The sequence below is a fragment of the Hibiscus syriacus genome, unplaced genomic scaffold (genome assembly GCF_006381635.1).
Source record: "Hibiscus syriacus cultivar Baekdansim isolate YM2019G1 unplaced genomic scaffold, ASM638163v2 tig00110890_pilon, whole genome shotgun sequence".
Classification (NCBI taxonomy): domain Eukaryota; kingdom Viridiplantae; phylum Streptophyta; class Magnoliopsida; order Malvales; family Malvaceae; genus Hibiscus; species Hibiscus syriacus.
Genome location: NW_024062900.1, coordinates 6,858,178 through 6,879,842, shown reverse-complemented (window position 1 = coordinate 6,879,842; position 21,665 = coordinate 6,858,178). Strand labels below are relative to the sequence as shown.

The 21,665-nt window shown below is 31.7% G+C and overlaps 1 protein-coding gene across 1 annotated transcript; it reads left to right on the top strand.

Annotated features, from left to right (window-relative positions):
* The first annotated feature begins 1,219 nt into the window (after positions 1–1,219).
* On the top strand, positions 1,220–1,977 carry LOC120144675 (probable protein phosphatase 2C 80). Its single transcript, XM_039158694.1, has 3 exons — positions 1,220–1,513; positions 1,599–1,673; positions 1,822–1,977. The coding sequence occupies exons 1-3, from the start codon at positions 1,220–1,222 to the stop codon at positions 1,975–1,977; spliced, it is 525 nt and encodes a 174-aa protein (XP_039014625.1).
* The last annotated feature ends 19,688 nt before the right edge of the window (positions 1,978–21,665 follow it).

Below are 21,665 nucleotides of genomic sequence, written 5' to 3'. Positions count from 1 at the left end.
ACTGGCATAATTGACACCTTTCTGTCTAATTCACAACTAGGCCATTAATCTTTTACTTAAAGGTATCTAACCTTTCATCTAACTGGCATAATTGACACATTTCTGTCAAATGTACAACTAGACTATTAATCTTTCACTTTGAAATAGTTTAGACTCTAATAATTGTTTATAATATCAATTAACTCTTTCAATTCATTATAACTCTATAGATTGCGCACGTAGTGCCAATTACAATAAATTCATAAACTTATTATTATTTACGTAGGTGGCACAGACATTACCAATACCTAAATTCATAAACTCATTATGAATTTATTGTTCTTGCATACAAAGTGCCCATATGGAAATTCATAAACTTATTATGAATTTCCTTATGTTTACTCACAACATTACTATTAAACTCTTCTCTACTTATTCCTACTAACTTTCCTTCATTTAGCTTCTTAAAACATCTAAAATCTCTCAAGCTCACTTGAATCTAAGAATCACAACATATTTTCTAACTTGTTTTTAAACTCATCCAATGCTTCTAATATCTTATTTACTTCATTGACAAGTCAAATCTACTAGTAAACATCAATAAAAACTCATATAATAACATATCATTTCAAAACCCATTTTCTTAAATCTCTATTATTTCCTTCATCTTGTACTTTTAAACTTATATAACCTTTCCTTAAACTTACATATCACTTAAGTTTGCAAGAACCAACCATAATCGAAAGGAAACACTAACCAATTAAAACTTTACTGTTGCTATAGAGGAGAGCTATTTTCACAGGAAATAAGAAGAAAAAGGGATATGACTTTTTGGTAATTTATTTTCCCCTTTCCCCTTTTTCCTTAAGACCTTAATAAAAATGAATTTTAAATTCATTTTCCCCTTAAAGGACCAAAATGCCCTCTTAATTCATCTATTTATACAATTTAGTTCAAAACACTATTCCAATTCATTTTCTCATCTTTTACCATATTTTCAAATAAATCTTCAAATTTCAAATCTTTTCAATATAGTCCATGACCTGATATTTGAGGTATTACATGTTAAGTTGTAAGAACAAAAGAGGCGGCTGCATCATGTGCTTTCATCTCATTATTTTTGTGTTTTGGTTTCAGAGTCGGTATTCAAGAGGAAAGCTTGAGGATATCATGTGCTCTCGCCTCATTACTTTTGCTTTTTGCTTTCAGAGTCGGTATTCAAGAGGGAAGCTTGAGGATGATGAGTGGATCGTTTTATAAATCCAAATATAGTGATTTGGGGTCTCAGGATGAGGACAACCACTTTATCTGTGACGAGATGCAGACGATCGGAGTGGCTGATGGTGTCAGCGGTTGGGGAATGCGTGGCGTCGATGCTGGAATATACGCGAGGCAACTCATAAACAACTCTCTTCTTGCTACCCTCACTAAGACTCATCCAATCGATCCGATGAAGGTCTTGGATGAGGCCTTCGCTAAGATGAAAGCCGTAGGGTGTTCAAGGGCTTGTATCATAAGTCTCCACAAGGACAAGGTGTGTTATTTTCAATCTAATCTCATTGCAGAAACCATGTTAATGCAAACTAAATTCATGAAGTTTGAATTTTTTTCCTATGTAGATGTTGCATGCTGTGAAAATGGGAGATAGCGGGTTTATGGTGATCGGACAAGGTGCAGCCATATACAGATCCCTAGTCTAGCAACACTCTTTCAATTATCCATATCAGTTAGGAAATTGTGCTAATTATGGTAAACCCCCGCAGGCACAGGTGATGAAAAATGTTGATGATTAGCTCAAGTTTAAAATTGCAACATCGAGTTTGATTATTTCCTTGCACGCAGGTAATCAAGGTTGTAGTACAAGCAGGGGATGTTATTGTAGCTGGAACTGATGGACTGTTTGATAACTTGTCTGAAAGTCAAATATCGGAGACTGCGGTAACAGGCATCGAACGAGGTTTACATCCAGAGGACGTAGCTTGGCAAGTGGCGCAATGAGATTACGACGTTTCCATGGTTAAGAAGGTTGTGACTCCGTTTACACAGGATTCGAAGATGGCTAGAAAATGATATGTTGGTGGAAAAAGAGATGATATTGCAGTCATTGTCTCCTGCATTCTGCATACATAGGACCTTTAATCAACTGTAAAGATGTTGTGAGATTCTTAACATTTGAAACTCAAAGGAATTAACCATTTAGTGTAAAATTTTAGAGGCTCCATTTAACATTGGATTCATTTATTAATGTATTCTTTCACATGTTTATATAGAGAATTCTATATTGTAGTGAAGAACCAAGAACCAACATGGCTTTCAAACTTTAAACGTGAAATCCAGCAATAAGGGGCACACAATGACCTCAAAGAAAAGCTTTGGGATTTTTCATAAAATATTGGGGGTCTTTGCTTAAACTTTAATGTTCACTAAATAAGACCCAACTGATAATGTTATCCAAGTAATAAGCATTATGCATGGCAGTTAAAAGAAATTGCAGTGAGTTTGTGTGTGGTTTACAACAAATAGGAATCTTTAAAAAAATTCATAGGTTCGACCGAAGGTGAACTCTCGAGGGTTGCTGAATTCAGAGTCCAATGTCCTAACCACTAGAACATGGAAGCTTGATTGGTAAATGTGCCTTAATTATAGTATGTGTATTATAAAGCAATGAGAACTTGAATGCATTACTTTGTTGATTTAGTTGAAGATCCTTGGATTTATTATGTCCACAAGTAATACATATATATCAGAAACCAATGAATACATAGTGAAAAAAATGATGGTTATTGAACATAGAATTCACCAAAACTAAAAGGCCTTGCTCAAAATGGTCCGATGTTAGCAGCACTTGCTCTGAGTCACATTCTCGTTCCGTTTTGATGAAAGGAAGACTGACTGGATATTCCTCTTCCAAAACAAGATTCAATAGCGTTTGAGGAGGGTACTTGTTTAAAATGAATCCAATTTCCTCTCCACTAATATAGCCTTTTGATTCCGAAGAACCTGCAAAAAGGAATATACATGGCCAGAATGAAACTGTTTTTTGACCTGGTGCTCCAGGGTATACTTGTTCTTATCAGTTATCAACTTCTTTACTTGAGATACCAGCTCATTCGTCTTCTGTTTTTATTACTCTAAGGTGATTCCAAAGTAGTATATGTTCAAAAGACTCGACCAATTGATAATAAACATTCAAACACCTCTCATCATGCTAGAACTCGAGTCCTCTAGGAATAACAATCATCGTTCGCTTGGTTCGTGCCAGATCATTCATTTAAAATGTACTTAACATTTCAAATCAAATTACCTTGACTTCTTTGAGAAAAGCCACATGGTGACTCCTAAGAAAAGAAGCCGTCTTTCCATACACATGGCGTAGTAGTTCCTCACTCCTCTTTGGGATTTCATCATCCATATTGAAGTTGAGAAGGGGTTCGATCAGATCGTAGTCGTCGTAAAGTGATCCTTCAAAGTCTAGACGTGGGCTACGACTTTAACATTCTTTCTTCCTCCAAGGTGGTGGTTCTCCATGCAAGTTCCATCTGATGGAAGACATAAAAGAGACCTGATATTAAACACCATTTCCCTCCGGGAGAAAATTTCTAAGCATGCAGCGGTTTTTACAACTAACATGGTCATATTGCCTAAACAGATGAGAAGTCATTGCAACTCCGACTTCAGTAGTTTCTCTACGACACTGTCCCTGGTGACCCAAATCAATTCCAACTCGCTTAGGTCCGACAGTCAGTCACTCCACTGCATTATCCATATCTGACTCAAGAATTGATTCACGTCTTTTCCTGACAACCACAAGAGCAGCCTCTTGGACTAGAGCCAATTTTGCCCCTGTCCATCCCATTTAGACAATACATTATTAAACCAGAAACCGACTAGTCCAGACAACTTTATAGATAACTTTGTTATCAAATAAGGAAAAATCCTCAAGTTGAATGCATTCCAGGCTAAGTTATATAACACCCTTAACTCATATATATATATATATATATATATGTTAAAGATGTCACACTGTTTCTATAAAACAGTTTTTATTTAAAGACCTATAAAATTTTGTTTATTTTTAAAATTTCCAATCTAACATTTATTGTTAAACTGTTTAATCAACTAAAATCATAAAATTATATTTAATTTTCAATTTATTCCAGGTCATAATTAAGAACTACCAAATTTAAAAAATCATAAAATTATATTTAATTCCAATCTTTATAGCATGCTTTATTACTACTTTTATATCTAATCATTTGACAATTTACAATATTTTCACATTCTTATTGATTTACATTTTGGCTCAACACATATAATATCCTTTATCTCACTATATATAAATATGTGTCTTCTATAATTTGATTTATTCAAAACATAACCGTTATAATTGTTGTCCACCGCCATACAACCTCCCGTCAATAACAACTATTATTATAGTTTCATACTATATATAAATTTTTTTATGTTATGTACGTAGACTTTACCCAAAATTTAACTACAATTCAAATTAGGCAATAACTATATATCTACGAAAAATATTAGTTAATATAAAATTTACCTTATTATGGCAGTTGCCATGTATCTCTTGACAAGGTCCTATACTATCATCAGTTCTACCATCCTCATCTCATATTAGATTTATTAAATCTTTCTTGATCCAGTTAAACATATTTAAAGAAACTGCTGTTACTTACAAAATCGACTTTAGTATTCACCTATTTAACTTATACCTTTCAGACCGCCTAATAATATTATATAATATATACACTTCAGTACAAAACATAATATAAGATCACTAATTAAATAATATTTGTCCAAATCATTTCATATATGAATAACTTATAATTGTTAAATTGAACTTTATATAACTCCTTACTAAAAATATAATAATAAACAAGTATTGTCTTTTTCTTCCTGTACTGTTCCTTTTCTTACATACTATTTCTATTTTTTGTATTGCTCCTTTTCCTTGTACTATTACTTTTATTATACCATTCCTTGTACAATATCTTTTACTGAATTGTTTCACGTACTGTATCATTTACTGTATTGTATCTTAAATTTTAGTTTATAGCCCATTGCGTAGCCATGAGAATGCATGATACCCGATTCATTCACGAATGATATGCAATATAAACTGTCAGTAACATGTAATAGTATGGTACATTAGTGCCCAATACAAATGTACCCGAAGGTAGCCGATACACTCCATCTCGTGTACCACTAAGATACACGAGTTATATCGAGTGATCTGTATAATATTTAATTATCACTCTATCTCATACCCCACAAAGGTACACGAGTCATATCGAGTGATCTGTACATTATTCAATTATCACTCCACTTCATGCACCACAAAGGTACACGAATCACATCGAGTGATCTATAAAGTATTCAATTATCACTCCACCTCATGCATCACAAATGTACACGAGACACATCGAGTGATCTTGTGCAATATTAAATTATCACTCCACCTCATGTACCATAAGGTACATGAGTCACTTCGATTGATCAATACAATATTCAATAATCACTTTACCTTGTGCATCACTCACTCTAATATCATATACATTGGGATTTTATTTAAATCTTATACTCATTTTCATATCAAACATTTATAGGAAAATTATTAAATTCATATACTATTTAATCATATATTAATATTGGATGATTCTTCTACGTTCGATGAGTAGTGATAAGCACCATTAACGACGAGTACAATTAACGACGAGTATCATTAATTTAATTTATAAAAAATTAAATTCTAAAGAACTCAATGTATAATTATAAATTAGTTAAAAATTTAAAGATAAATTATTTAAAATAAAGGGTAAACAAGTGATCACCTAACTATTGCCCCTTTTCATTTTGACCAATATTTTTGAAATTTTGTTAATTAGGTCACTCAACTATTTAAATGTATTTAATTAAGCCACTTGTCGTTTTAACGAAGAAGCTGATGTGGCCAGTAAAATATTTGGTATAATTACAAATTTGGTCACTGTTACTTATATATTCTATAAATTCGGTCATAATTTTAATAAATTAAAATAAACTTAACCAATTTACTAAATGGTTGTATTCGTAATTCGTACTTCCCGTAAGAAGTTACGACTAAGTTTATCCAGCGTGTTGCATGTTGATGTTGGGAGCATGGAGGACTGCATAGTGTGTATGGGGGATAGCAGCAGTCACATGTACTTTTTCCCTCTTAAATTAATTCTTTTGAACGTCTTAACTTGTAACTATAGCAATCCTGCAGCCTGTAATTATAGGTGACTCATGGCTAATCCCCATAGGAAACAAATCACGCTTTTCTTAATACCAAAGGGATGGAAATAGGCTACCCATCAATGCATGATCTAACTTGACGCTAAGTTGGTCCCTAGTTTAATGTACACATAAAATTAGTCGGATGATGTGGCAAAATGGGTAAGACGAGTCCAGTAAAAAAAAAAAAGGTTGGCCCCTGTGTTTTTTGGCAGATAGAAATGATAGAGTTGGTAAGGGAAAAGAAAGAAGAGATGCTTGGCTTCTCAAGGGTATTGCTAATATTCTAGCCCCTTTATTCATCCATTGTTAGATTCTTCCCTAGCAGCAGGGACAGGGTCAGAATTAAATATTAGAAGGGCCGAAATATTAGACTATTTAATAAACATATAAAGACTTATTAGGTATTTAAACTCGAAATTTAGCATAAACCAAACGACCTTAGGGATTAAGGGATTGTTGTTATCCTTGAGGTACCAAGTTCAAGCACGTATGTAGAGGCTAATTTGTCTAATATTTAAACTTGCAATGATTTAAATTGTAATTAGACCAAACTTGATTAAATATTTAATAAATTTTTATATTTTTTAAATTTAAATATTTATTTTTTACATTAACTAAAATACTATTAAACAAAAATTATATCAAATATATAAATTTTAACAGGGACGGCCCCTTGGGCCCTAAGGGAGTTCCGTCCCTGCTAGCAACCATAGTTTGTGAGGCTGTAAAATAAGGTAATCGGACAGGTTTCAGTCGGATCTTGACAGGTCGGGTAAAATCGAGTACAGGTCAAGTCATGTCAATTTGATGGTTTGACTCGGATCAGGTCAGGTACATGTCAAATAAGTCCGGGTCATTTGCAGGTTGATTTGACACCAGATCGGGTTCAGGTCAAGTCATTTTCATTTCGGATCGATGTCAGTTCAGGTCAAAATAGTTCAGGTCCGAAGCAGATAAATACCAAATTAATTCATGTTCAGGTGGACTTCAGTCGGATCTCTTTCAGATTAGGTCACATCATTGACAGATAAAATTTAGGCCGGGTCGTTTTTATTTTTTGGATTAATTATTTTTTCAACTTTCGTGATTGTTGAATTGCAAGTTGTAATTGTATATGATTTCGAGTAAATTACAAAAAAAAATATTCATGGATCAATTTTGTAAAAAAATATAAATTTAAGGACAAAATTGAAGAAATGTAAAATTGCAAATTAAATTTTAAAATATAAATTAAACAACACACATAGGTAAGAGACCAAATCGAAATAAATTTAAAATGTGAGGTTTAAATTAATATAAAAAAGGACTAAATTATAACCATTTAAAAAGTTATGGGTCAGTTATAAAAAATATAAATAACAACTAACAAAGGGCCAAATGAAGATACAAATATAAATTTAAGGGCTAAATTGAATACATATAAAAGTGAAAGACTTAAAATTGAAATAAATTAAAAAACACAAAAGGATGAAATCGAAATAAATGCAAAATATGAAGAAATAATGAAAAATATAGTAAATTTCATTCATTTAAAAAATTGAATATATATATATATATATATAATATAATTTATATATAAACTATATTTATATTATAACCTGTATAATTATTATAAGCTATATAAAAATTATGTTTATATAAACTATATATATAAACTATGTATATAAACTATATATATATATATATATGTATAAACTATAAAAAGTATATATTTTATAAACTATAATTTATATTAATATAGTATATATATATATATATATATATAAACTATATATTAGAAACACTATGCATAAACTATATAAAGTAATAAAGCATATAGTTTATAGAAACCCTAAACCCTAAACTCTAAACTCTAAACCCTAAACTATATATGTATTATAGTACATGTATGTATAAAATATGAATAGACATAGTTGATAATTCATATATAGTTTATATAAACAATAGTTTATATAAATTATATATTTAACATTAACCTATAGTCTATAAACAATAGTTAATATATGTAACCTATAGTATATGTATACATGTAAACTATATATAGTATATATAAACTATATATATATATATATATATAACCTATAGTATATGTATATATACAATCTATAGTCTATATGTATATATATATAAATGCAAATATTATTTTTTAAAATGTTTATAAGTTCGAACAATTCATTAAGTTTAAATTTAAATTTAGATTGATGGAACCATTTTCGTAATTAAGAAAAGTGATGTATTATTAAAAATTTTGAATTCGAACAATTACGTCTATATGATATATATATTATTAAAAAAATAATTGTTGTAAATATATATTATATTATAATCATTTCATACAACACAATAATCAGTGACTAATAATTTATTGGTCAAATTAGAAAAATAATAATAATTGGTGAATAATGGTATAGTTTACCCGAAATATTATTTGAAGTGCGTAGAGCAATGGATAAATTCCATTGATTGGCCTGATTTAAAACATTTGCTTGATAACTTATTCCCGCTTTTCCCATATACATCTCCCCTCAAATCACCCAAAAAAAACCCAAATGTTAGGCTTATTATATCGTATTCAACTTGAATATATGAAGGATTAAGTACAAGAGACAGGCTTATTATATGTACAGAAATGGAACTTAAGAACAAAAAGGGGATTGTAGTCTCATAGTCATAACTGTTTATTCTCTCATCGCTCTAAAATAAAAAACAAGATACTTGCATTCTTTAAGTTGCAAGCAAAAAGAAAGGGTTTGCAGTGCTCAAAGAGTGGTTACATTACATTGCTCTTTTTTTTTTTTGTGTGTGTGTGTGTGTGGGGGGGGGGTAGTTATTAACAGTTCAACCAGACAAAGTTTGTGGCAGAGAAGACCAGACCTTGTCTAAAGACAAGGCGAAGAAGAAGAAGGAATAGGTTGTATTCTGAAAGCTGTGGAAATGAAGGGAATGAACACGAAGAACAATGCAACAGTTGCGGTAAACAAAAGAGTTGACCAACCGGTCAAACAAAAGAAGATTTCGAAGAGGATGTTATCAACTTACTGCAATTTCTATTAGATGAAGTTGAAGAAATAGAGAAAGAGAGGAGACAAGCAGAAGATTGACACAAGCTTCTTTAACTGGTTGTTATCAACAGCATTGATTGTCATATTTGTTGATTGTTCAATGCAGTAGGGTCACCTTGCTGATTTAATTGTATTTTTGTGTCCTTCCCTAACATAGGATCGGATCCTATCCATAACAGGTCTTGACAAACTTCTTTAACTGGGAAGAAAAAGTTTTAACACAGTCTGAAAACAAATGGAGCAACTCCACCTCTTTAACTGGGAAGAATAAGTTTTAACAGTCTGAAAACAAATGGAACAACTCCACCCCAGTACGGGTAAAACTAGAAGCTGATCAAATCTCAAGATACGTCTTTTACGAGCTTGATTCATTGATTTTTTTTACTTCTTTCAATAGCTTATATAAATATTTGTATAATAAAAGTTAGTACTAGAGGAAGATTGATTTGACAGGAGAAAGCATAGCTTATGGTGTGGTTTACATACGAAACTCTTAGCTCGTTCTAGTTGTTCCCCGCTCTCAGCAAAAGATATCAGACCCATCTAAGAAATGCTGTAAACCATGACTACGCAGTGTTCCACACCAAATATGTCAGTTTTACTACTATTCATTTATTAGAGAAGGTCCAACGAGCATCAAGATTCAAGGATTGCATAGAATTCTCCATGAAAGAAAGAAATAGCTTAGGCACTAAAACAAACGCATCTCCACCATGATAGAAAGCAGTAGACAATTGGACAAGTAGAATAGTGTAAGACTGCTGCTATTTACTCATTTCAAGGCATATTTGTTCCTTGGACAGGACAAAATATATTGTAATTAAACAAGATCATGCAGGTGCAATAGAGACTTTATCAATCTCAACAATGTACTCGAGGGTGGAGTCTATACCAAATTGATAGAATATATAAGTAACGGTGACCAAATGTATAATTATACCAAATATTTTAACTGTCACACCAGGTTCTCCATTAAATATTAACGATAATTGACTTAATTGAATGCATTTAAATAGTTGAGTGATCTGATTGACAAAATTTCAAAAACTATTGATCAAAATGAAAATCAGCAATAGTTAGGTGGTCACTGATATAATTTACCGTTTATTTTAAATAATTTATCTTTAAATTGTTAACTAGTTTATCTTTAAATTGTTAACTAATTTATAATTATACGTTGAGTTATTTATAATTTAAATTTTTATAAATTAAATTAATGGTGCTCGTCGTTAGTGGTGCTTATCGCTATTCGTCAAGCGCTGTAGAATTTTTCATTAATATTTTAACTTAATTAACATAATAAATTCATATTCGCCTAATATTTTATAAAAATATTACCATTAATGTATATTTAATGTTATTTTATTTTATAAATTTGAAAACTAACTTTATCTCTATTAAACTAATTTTCGAAGTTCTTAAATAATTATTTCTAACAATAATTCATTTATTTATTTCATATTTCACATTTAGTTACTAATAAATTTTTCTTTAAATTATAATATAATATTTTTAAAATATTCTAAATAGTCTCTTGATATTCACTTTAAATTTTCACACATTATCTTATAACCTATTTTCAATTTAAATCCATAATTTTTTCATATTTACAATTTAACTTTTTAACTTATACATGCTTTCAAATCAGTCCCAATTTAATATTTTAATATCAAAATCATAATTCTTTTATTTATACTTCAATTACTTTCATATTCATTCAGTAATCTTCAATTTATTCAATTTACAGTTTGATCTCCAACTTTAATAAATTTTAAAATTAACCCAAAATCAACATTCCAACATTAATTCAATAGTTTAATATTCAACTTCAATTCAGTACCTAAACAAATGAATATTTACAATTTAAGTTCTCAGCCTTTTTCTATTTTACACTTAACCATTACACTCTTATAACCTTCTAAATTTAATTCAAAACTCATAAGACCATAATTTTAACTATAAGGTAAATTATTTTAGAATTTCATCTATACCTTTCTATTTTATTTAATATAATCCTTTTTGTTATTTGCTTCTAAATTTAACAATCATAAAACTAATTCAAATATTCCAATAACATGTTCAATTTCTACTCCTTAACTTATACTCAATTTTCGTTTCAAACCTACAACTTATACAAATTTATAATTTAGTCCTTAATCTTAACAATTTTACAATTTAACTTTAATTCAAACTTTAATTAATATAACCAAAATTTCCAGCATTTTAATTAAAATATAATACCTCAATACTTACACAATGTTCACTTGAATCCCTATATTTTTCATAACTTTTGATTTAGTCCCAAAATTTTCCATATATTTCAAATAAGTCCTTATAATTTCACAAGTTTTTAATTTGATCCAAATTATCATCAAAATATCAAATTTAGCACTCCAACATTCCATTTTAACATAATACATCAATTATTAAACAATTGCACATTAATATCCATATTTCTCAATTTATGCAAATAAGTCCCCATACATCATTTCTAAATCTTATATAATTTTACCCAAATTTTTACTCATTTCTTTCCCTTAGGCCTAATATTTTTAAGTTTTCCTAGCATCCAAACTTTTGAAATCTTTCAAATTAACCCCTTACTTTTCCGTATAATTCAATTCAACTACCATATTCAACCATTCTAGCATTATTTTCTAAGTTGATACACTAACCTTTTCCTAATTATCATTTGGTTCTCAACTTTTCCAAATTTTGCAACTTAATCCCTAAACTTATAATATCTTCCAAATTGTACCAATTGAGTATTCTATTACTAATTTCCAGCAGGGTATCCCAACTTTTAATCATTTACAACTTAACACTAAAATTCCTCAAAGTTTACTAAAAGGTCCCTATAACTTTACAATGTTCCAAAATGGACCAAAAATTATTTCAAGCATATAGAATCATTCTTTAATCCATTTTATCCCTTAGGAAATTTTTGTATAATGATTTTTTCCTAATTCTTTTTCTTCCTATGGCTAACTGATATAAAGTACTATTTCAAAAATTTCCATTTTGATTCAATCATGAAATCTTACTTTAAACAACATTTCCATTCAATTCAATTCAATTCAATCCTATATCAACTTATAATTAAAAAAATAATTTCCATAATATTTTTATATTAACCGAATAGTATTTAAGCAAAATATAAGTGTTTTTAATCATTATTCAAGTTTAGAAACAATTCTATAATATCAACAACACAAAATAATCTATCCTTAAATTATTAAAATCCAACTTATTTATCATCCATTCTAACAATCAAACCAATGATTCAAGCATGGAAACAATGAAATTTTATCATCAAATGATAGAGAATTTAACATGGATCATTTTTCTATTTCATAACTTAATCTAAAAATCAAAGGGAAAATGACTAAAATGAACAAAAAGTAGAAAACTTACTTTGTTTTTTTCCCCATAGCTCACGACAATACATGTATATAAAGGGGAAGAAGACAACTTTTTCTAGACAATTCATGAATAAAACATATCATGTACACTTGTTAAATTCTAATTAAAATGAATTTAGAATTCATTTTAATCAAAAAGCCATTTTGATCCTTAATGAATCTTAATATTTATCACTTTTTCATGCTTTCATCACCAATCTTACATCATCATATAAATATCAACAATTATTTGATTATTATTTTTATCTCGGCCCTTTTAATTTTCCAAAATTTCAATTTAGTCATTTAATTTATATTATTCAACTTTAACATGGAAAATCTACTTCATTTCACTGTTTCATGTTAAATTCCATTGGTTAAAATTATAAATATAATATTTCTAACCACATACTACCATCCTTCAATTTGTTTTTATAAATATCTGATTCGATCCAAATATTGTACTAAACTTTATCACTTAATAACTCTTTACACAAATTCCGGATCGAAATCAAAATCTGAATTCCATAGAGAATTTGTTATTAAATATGAACTATTATTTATAGGATAATATTTCTTTTTTGGAAAAATTACCCCTTTGATCCATGAATTTTCCAAGTTTCTACTTTGGCCACTAAACTTTCAAAAATTATGTTTTAGTCACTAATCAAATTTTTGGGGTATTACAAGTTATTTGCAGACAAATCGATAGACAACGAGGCTTTTTTAAATAAAATAAATACCAGAACTACTTAGTATTTTCCTTGAATATATTTTTCTATTTATAAGATGTGTTAACTAATTACATTTACTATCTAAGTGATAGAAATTAGCCTTGCGATCAAAATGACCAGGTCTAAGAAGAGCATGATCTAACAAGTTTTCACGATTTGTAGCAGCTAAAAATATAACACCTTTCCCAGTATCAAACCCATCAAGCTCTATTAGTAGCTGATTCAAAGGCTCCAGAGTGGTTGCATTATACAAGTGGTCTGTTGTTTCCTTGAAAATTTGACAAACATAACTAAATCGCTATGGAAGTTGTAAAAGACACCGAGCTTGGACTATTCTCAGTTTATAGAATACCATAAAAGCTAACCCAATATATTTTCATCTTCAACCACTTGATTTAAACCAGATGAAAAAATATTTGTGGCTTAGTTACAAAATAAAATCTGCATTTGCCTTCAAAGAAGATGTCAACAAATGGTGTGGTATCAACAAGTTTCTTTCCATATAAAGACAAGAAGAGGAAAGAGTCACAACAAGATCACCTTGTTGATAATAGAGATAGGGTAAAGACAAGAAATTCTAAATTGTATTACATTCTGGAAAATACAGTACATATTTTATACAATAGCTAAGCACAAGTGTTCCGTTAGAACTAAATTACCCTTATAGTTATCCTTATCTACATGCCAAGAGTTGGTATTAAATTAAACTACTATCATATATGCAAGATAAACCTTATCTCTTTATCATATAACCTACACTCCCCCTCAAGCTAGCTGGGGAGTAAATGTTAAAAAGACCCAACTTGGATGTGATCTCATCAAAGGTAATTCTTAGAAATGCCTTGCTGAGAATATCTGCCAACTGATTTTTGGTATGAACATAGTTGAGCCTTACTGATCCATCATTCACCTTTTCAGCGATAAAATGTCTATCGATTTTCTACATGTTTCATTTGAACGTGATGAAATGGATTCTTCGCAATAATTATTGTAGATTTACTACGACTTTGAAGTTCAAAATATTTGTTGTCACATTACCCTAGCTCAGTTAACAACCTTCCTAATCAGATTCCTTCACAAATTTCAAGTGTCATCGCTCTAAACTCCGCTTTTGCACTACTTCGAGAAATCATAATCTGGTTCTTATTTCTCCAAGTAACCATATTTTCCCAAACAAATGATTAATAAACTGTAGTGGACATTCCTTTGAGCAATTGTAAAATCTCTATTATCAATCAAAGCATTTAATAATCTAATTACCCCATTCATTCTCCATGGGATTCATGCTTGGTTCTGGCTCTCAATATTGTTCATGTTGTAAGGGAAACTCGACAATAGGCTCGCCAATCGGTTTCTTTTTTTTTGTAGACAAGCAGTTTGGTTTATTCGGATGGAGGAATTTGAGGTTAATTTGACATTATTTAGGAAGAAATAGTGTGTTTATCATAATGGAGTAGATGTGTTTCGGTTGGATGGTTCAGTAAATTTTTTGGTTCTTCTTGGTTCGACAGTTTTGTTGGCTAATTTGACTAGTTCGGTGCTGCTGGTCGGTCAAAGTAAGATAGTTGTTTTTTTTAAAGATAGATAGTTGTTGATCAAATAACAATAGATGTGAATAAAAAAACTGGAATTCATCATATGACTCCCCCGAATTGCAGTTTTAAGAAAAAACTTGAGTTTTTTTCACAGAAGGTTACATCTATTGTAACAAAAACTTCTTAGTAATAGGAACATAACATGTAAAGCCTTTTTGAGTGGAAGAATACCTAAGAAACGCAAAGTGAAATGTCCTATGATCCAACTTAGACAAGGATTTATCATGATTATGGACAAACAAGGTACACCCTAAAACTCGAAGAGGTAAAATAGAAGTCATGGGTTTTAAAAATTAGAAAAAATTGAAGAATAACCTCTCAGAAACTGAAATCGTAAAGGTTTATTGGGCATTCGATTAATTAAATATGTGACAGTTAAAAGAGTGTCCCTAAAAAATATCGAGGAACATTCAAAGAAAACATTAGAGACCGAATAATGTCAAGAAGGTGCCTATTTTTTCACTCAACTACGCCATTTTGTTGCGGTTAAAGCAGTTCAAGATTTAGGTCGTTTTATTACTAGTCATTCTATTCATGTTATTTTCTTAAGTAAAATGAGTTTATGCCAGAATAAAAGTGCACTCATTAGGAACCAATTAAATATTTATCTTTGCTTTACAGTTAGTCGTGGTGACGATTGTACTGGTCTTATGTTGCTATTTAATAAGAATATCAGTGTCGATATTCTGTCCTACTCGTCGAACCATGTCGGCATTATTTTAAGATTTAAAAACAAATGTTTCCATTTTACTGGGGTATATGGTCATTACAATGTGAAATACAAACATGAAATTTGGCAATTAATCGACTCTATCAAACGCTCTTCAACATTACTTTGGTTGTTAGGCTGGGACTTCAATGAGATTCTATCGGATTCTGAAAAAGTAAGAGGACGTTGTAAACCAAGGATTCATATGAATGATTTCTGAGAAGTAATCGATCATAATGAACTGTCAAATTGTCGACCATCTTTAGGATGGTTTACATGGTTTAAAGGTCGTAATTCAAAAACCATGTTAGCTAAACGTTTGGATAGGTATCTAGCTTCGGTTGATTAGCTTGTCCAAAATCCTCAATTTCTATTTTATTCCAAATATGCAACATACACTACAACAAAACCGCCTTTTTGCGGCGTTTTTTACCTATAGCGGCGTTTTAAGCGCCGCAAAAACCACCTGCGGCGTTATGACAAACGCCGCAAAAAGCGCCGCTAAAGTTCGCGACGTTTGTTAACGAAAAACGCCGCAATATGTTCTGATATTTAGCGGCGTTTTTCTTACAAACGCCGCAATAGGTTTTGAGATTTAGCGGCGTTTTTCTTACAAACGCCGCAATAGGTTTTGATATTTAGCGGCGTTTTTAGGATACAAACGCCGCTAAAGGTCTAGTATATAGCAGCGCTTTTATGATACAAACGCCGCAAAAGGTTGGTATATAGCGGCGTTTGTAACAATAAACGCCGCAATAGGTATTAACATTTTGCGGCGTTTTCTGATACAAACGCCACTAAATGTATGATATATTGCGGCGTTTTTTGTTACAAACGTCGCTAAATAACACATAATTTAACTAATTCAAAAATTATTGTTGATTACCCCAAATCTGTTTTTTCAACCTGTTACATTATCCAACAAACATGACATCAATAACATCAAATTCTATATCCATAACAAGCAACATCAAATCCAATATAATAAATAAAAGTTTTCATTAACGTAATATAAATTCAGTTAAACACGGTTCAGTAACATTAACAAAATGCTCATAACAAAAATGAGAATATGATGGTGGATTTTGAGATTGAGTTTTCTATATCATATGCATCATATCATTGAGTCATTTTTCAAATTCTTCATATCTCTGCTGATATGTTGCTTCTCTCTATGCTGCCGCTGCTTCCCTTGCTTCATTTTCCGCTTTCATGTTAACCATTTGTTGATCCATCTCAGCCAACTGTTGTTTTAAACGACTAACTTCTAATTGAGAAGATTGAGACTGTGATGACATGTACTTTGATGAACTGGATCCAAAATATTTGGTGGGAGTAAAAAATGATCCTTGACAACGCACTCGGCCATATCTTTCAGGACCCAAAACGTCATTAATAGCTCAATTTTCAATGTCATCATCATTAACAAGACCTTGACTCGAACTAGTAGCATGATATTCCACCCTTTTCTCCCTCAAGTTTTCCTAATAATAAGGTAATTAATTAAAAAAATGTTATGGTACAAATATAAATAAAGTCAGGTAAATTAAAAACATCTACCCAATAAAAGTACCATAATTTTTGCAGCTTCAGCAGTCATAGGAGTGTCATCCTTCTTTATATGTGTCATGTCGAATAGTTGGATTCGGCCAACTTTAGAACCGGATGTATTTTCCTACAATGTACCATAATATAATTACTATGAGTTAGTATGTACATGTAATACAAAAAAACAATATCAATAATCTATAATACCTCCTCATTAGATATACAAGCAAAACTCTTCGATCCAGCCGTATGCGTAAACTTTTGATGTTGCCTGCTAGCAACACCAACATTCTCTCGGTCCTACAATGTCAAATAACTACTTTTAATGATGATTTATAATTTGTTACAATTATTTCTGAAAAATACATCATACATGTCCTTTTTGTGAACTCCAAAATCTGACTGCATTTTCCCATTGGTACCTGAGCATTCCAGGTGGGACTGTTTGCAGCTTCTCTTCAAGGCTGAGATCATTCTTGAAGTATTTCTTCTTTAAGGAGCTATTGTGGTCCCTCCATCTCTTCCCTAACGCTTGCTTCACATAATCGTCAGAGACCTCTAAAGAAAATTTCTCCTATACAGCAAATAAGTGTGCACCGTAAGTATATATTAGTATTGAATTTCTATAGAGTATATACTAATAATGACATTATTACCTTAACAAAATCCAACGCCTGATTTTTGTTACTATTAGGCATTTCGCGCCATGACTCATAATTGATCGGTAACAGATTCACATTACGTCCAACAATGCCTAAGTAACCTGCTAGAAGACGTGCTTCTGGGCCAATAGGTTGACCGACGTCGTTTCTTGAAACTTTGACAAGATACCCAGGAGGAAGTTGATATAATTCCTTCAAAGTTTTACGTCCTCGAGTCTTGCGCATTCCAACATTTTTAACTATATAAGAAATTATTAAATGTCAGCTTTAAAAATGAACAAAGTAGTAAATAAAGTTTCGAAGATTACCTTGAATTTATACTTCTTCTTCAACAGTTTCATGAACTTCGGAAGACTCAGGTGCATTCGATTCCTCGTTATTTCTTTCTTCATGGTCTTCAGAAGCTCGAACAACCCGTAAATCAATTATTTTTCTCCTCGGCATAATATCTGTAATAAACAAACCTGTGTAATAAAAAACGAACTAATTAATGAATATATTGAAAGACAACATGTTAAAGGTTGTAACATTATAAATAAATAAATGAAGATATAAAATCATACTACATTCTTATGTAATATCAGTTGTCATAAATATCTTCATCAACGTCCTCCCGAACCCATTGAAAGTGTATTTATGATAGTTTCATCTAAGTTTTGTGGTAGTAGAGGTAAACATTCTAATCTTGTTTCAATTTCATCTCTACTTCCATCCCCGATGTCTATCAAGTCTCTGGGAATATTTCGTAGCACAACATACCAACCGTCATCCATTGGATCGTGACAATAAAATACTTGTTTCACTTGAGAAGAAAATACATATGGTTCATCCATCAAACGTTGACCCGTATGAATTAATCGAGAGAAATTCACCATTGTAAACCTGAATTTATCTCTTTTTATGCATCTGTTTACATCAACCCAGTAACACCGAAACAACACAACCTTTCGTTTTCCATAATAATTTAACTCAATAATTGTAACCCCCTAGACCCGGCCTATGCGTTTCGACTAAGTCTAGTGGATCACATTCATGATTCTTAAAGACATTTTTCCGAAACCGTTATTCTATCAACAAAAAATCATATTTATAAATGACATTTATGAGATTATAATAAATTATACTATAAAAAAACCAACTCATAATTATGAGAAAAATAACAATTTAATTAAAACATGTCTTTAAAAATCCAAATTACAATAAACCAATATAAATTAGCAAAAGGAGTACTCATTATAAAATCCAATACTTTTAAAAAAAGGCCCATGTTACCATAATAGAGTCAACTTAAAAGATAAAACATTACAATACGATATACTTCAAGAGATATGTTGATCCTCCAAGTGCTTGATCCGAGTATCTAACCAACAATATCTGAAAGGGGAAAATATTTTTGAAAAGTGAGCTAGGCTAAGTGTGTCCCAATAGTACAATAAAATCATAGTAGATACAGTAATTGAGTAATAGTTCAGAAATTCATCATCAAACCATAATGAAGTTTTACTTTTGAAACTTGTACTTTAAAACCCTTCTCCTGTACACCATCCGTAATTCCCCAGAACTACGTCCATAGGGCTTACCTTAAGCACACAGCAGAAAGGAAGCCAACCTAAAGATAGGCTTTGGGGCCTGTATCCTTAAGTTCGTAGGTCCGTAGGGCTTACCCTAAGCACACAGAAAAGGGAGCCAACCTAATGAAACATCTTGAGGCCCGTGAGCCTACCCAAGAGTCACATTAGGTCCATAAGGTTTACCAGCTTGATCAAAGCTGTACCTCCATAATGCAATCCAACCCAAAATCAGTATTTCAAAAATACTATTTATGCAGTAAGCATAATTTCCATAATTCCATATTCAATATTATAATATACCAATGAAAACCAATAATCATATATCAGTCATATTCCATAAACCATCACCAGTAAATAGGTGGATTAATAAAACATTAAACCATAGCTTTCAATGTACCATATTTCAAAACATATAAAACAATCAAGTAGTACACAGGGAACACACCTCGACAATAGGTTCAAATAATAGATCTAGTGATTGTTGGCCTCGCCACGCTCTGCTACTGTTTTCGAACCTAATCCATAATAACACTATATTACTAATGGGTAACAAAATTAATTTTTGATATCATAAAATTTACGAGTCTTAGGGGTGAATACTGGCACACACGGCTTAACTGATCTAGAGGAGCTGAGTCGAGCTGTCGAACGGTCAGGAGAGTCTCTTGTACCTTCAAACATTAATAATTTATCAGTCCTAAGTCTTACTCAACCATTCAAAGCTTAAACTCTTTAGTACATAAGCATTTTTCGGGTTTAACTATCAATTTGGAAGCTTTCGAGTCTAAATTTGACTAAACGGAGTGCAAAATCGGAATCAGGGCGTCGAAAAACATAAAGTATGATTTTTCAAAAATTCAAATTCTTGGTCAAAATCAAAGTCAACGGGTTTGACTGATGATTTGGAGGCCTTACGGTTCGAATTTGGTGAAACAGACTTCGGAAACAGATTCAGCACGTCGAAAAATGTCAGAATAGGTATACTCGAACAAAATAAAAGGTCGTTTAATGGCCGTTTAAAGTCGGTCAAAAGGGTTCAATAGTCCACATTCGAAAATTACAAAAATATTACCTTTATTAAAAATAATTACCAAAATATCACCGTTTTACTAAAAATTCCCAAAATGTCATTGGGTCGGGTCGGTCAACGGGTCAGGTCGGGTCAGACCGGTCAGACCGGTTCAGACCTGTCAACATAAGCTATCACTCGTCCGATTCTTCCCCACATGTAGGGGTGGCGCGTGTGGTGTCCTCCGGTCTCTAAAAATTCCTGAAAAAAATTCTAAAAATTCTTTTAAACGATTTTGAGTCACTTACCAACCTCGGTTCAAATTTTTGAACGGTGGAGAGCTCAATTTCAACTCGATCGGAACTTTGACCGCTTCACCTCCCTCACGCGCCGCCACCTACGGAGATAAGGAGGACACCATCGGACTCGGAACGACACAAGGAACACGATGGTGCGGGAGGTGTCAAAAATCGATCAACGATCGGAGATGAATTTAATATTTTCACGGCGGTGGTGCTAATAAGACGTCGAACTTTGATTCGAAATTCACGTCGTTTGGCAGCGTTTCGCTATAATTGGTTTACTGGGTTTTGATCATGGGTCGAAGATGAACACGATGGTGGTTTCAATTTTTCGATTGGAGGTCGGTAGGCGTCGGAATCGAACTTGCAAGGAGGGCTGCGGGAGAGTAAAGTTTTGCAATTGTTTCTGGTATGAAACCAGAAAATACATTGCACATATTTATGTTTAAAAGCTGTCGACACTTCTTGGAGGAATTCAGGGCTTGGTCCCTGAATTTCCTTCAACTTCTAAAATGGCCACAAGTTTTGAAAACTTCCACTTTAATCCTAAAATTTCTCCAAATTACTTAATTAATAATTTTTTCTTTCTTCAAAATTTTCAGGTTGTTACAATTCTCCCCCTCTACAAGAAATTTCATCCTCGAAATTTACCTTATGAGAAAAGTTGAGGAAACTGAGTCTCCATAGACTCCAATGTCTCCCAAGTAGCTATAGAGGGGCCTCACTTACTCCATTGAACTTTTACCATTGGAATACGCCTATTTCGAAGAACTCTCTCATCTCTTTCTAAGATCTGAACGGGCTCCTCCTCATATGA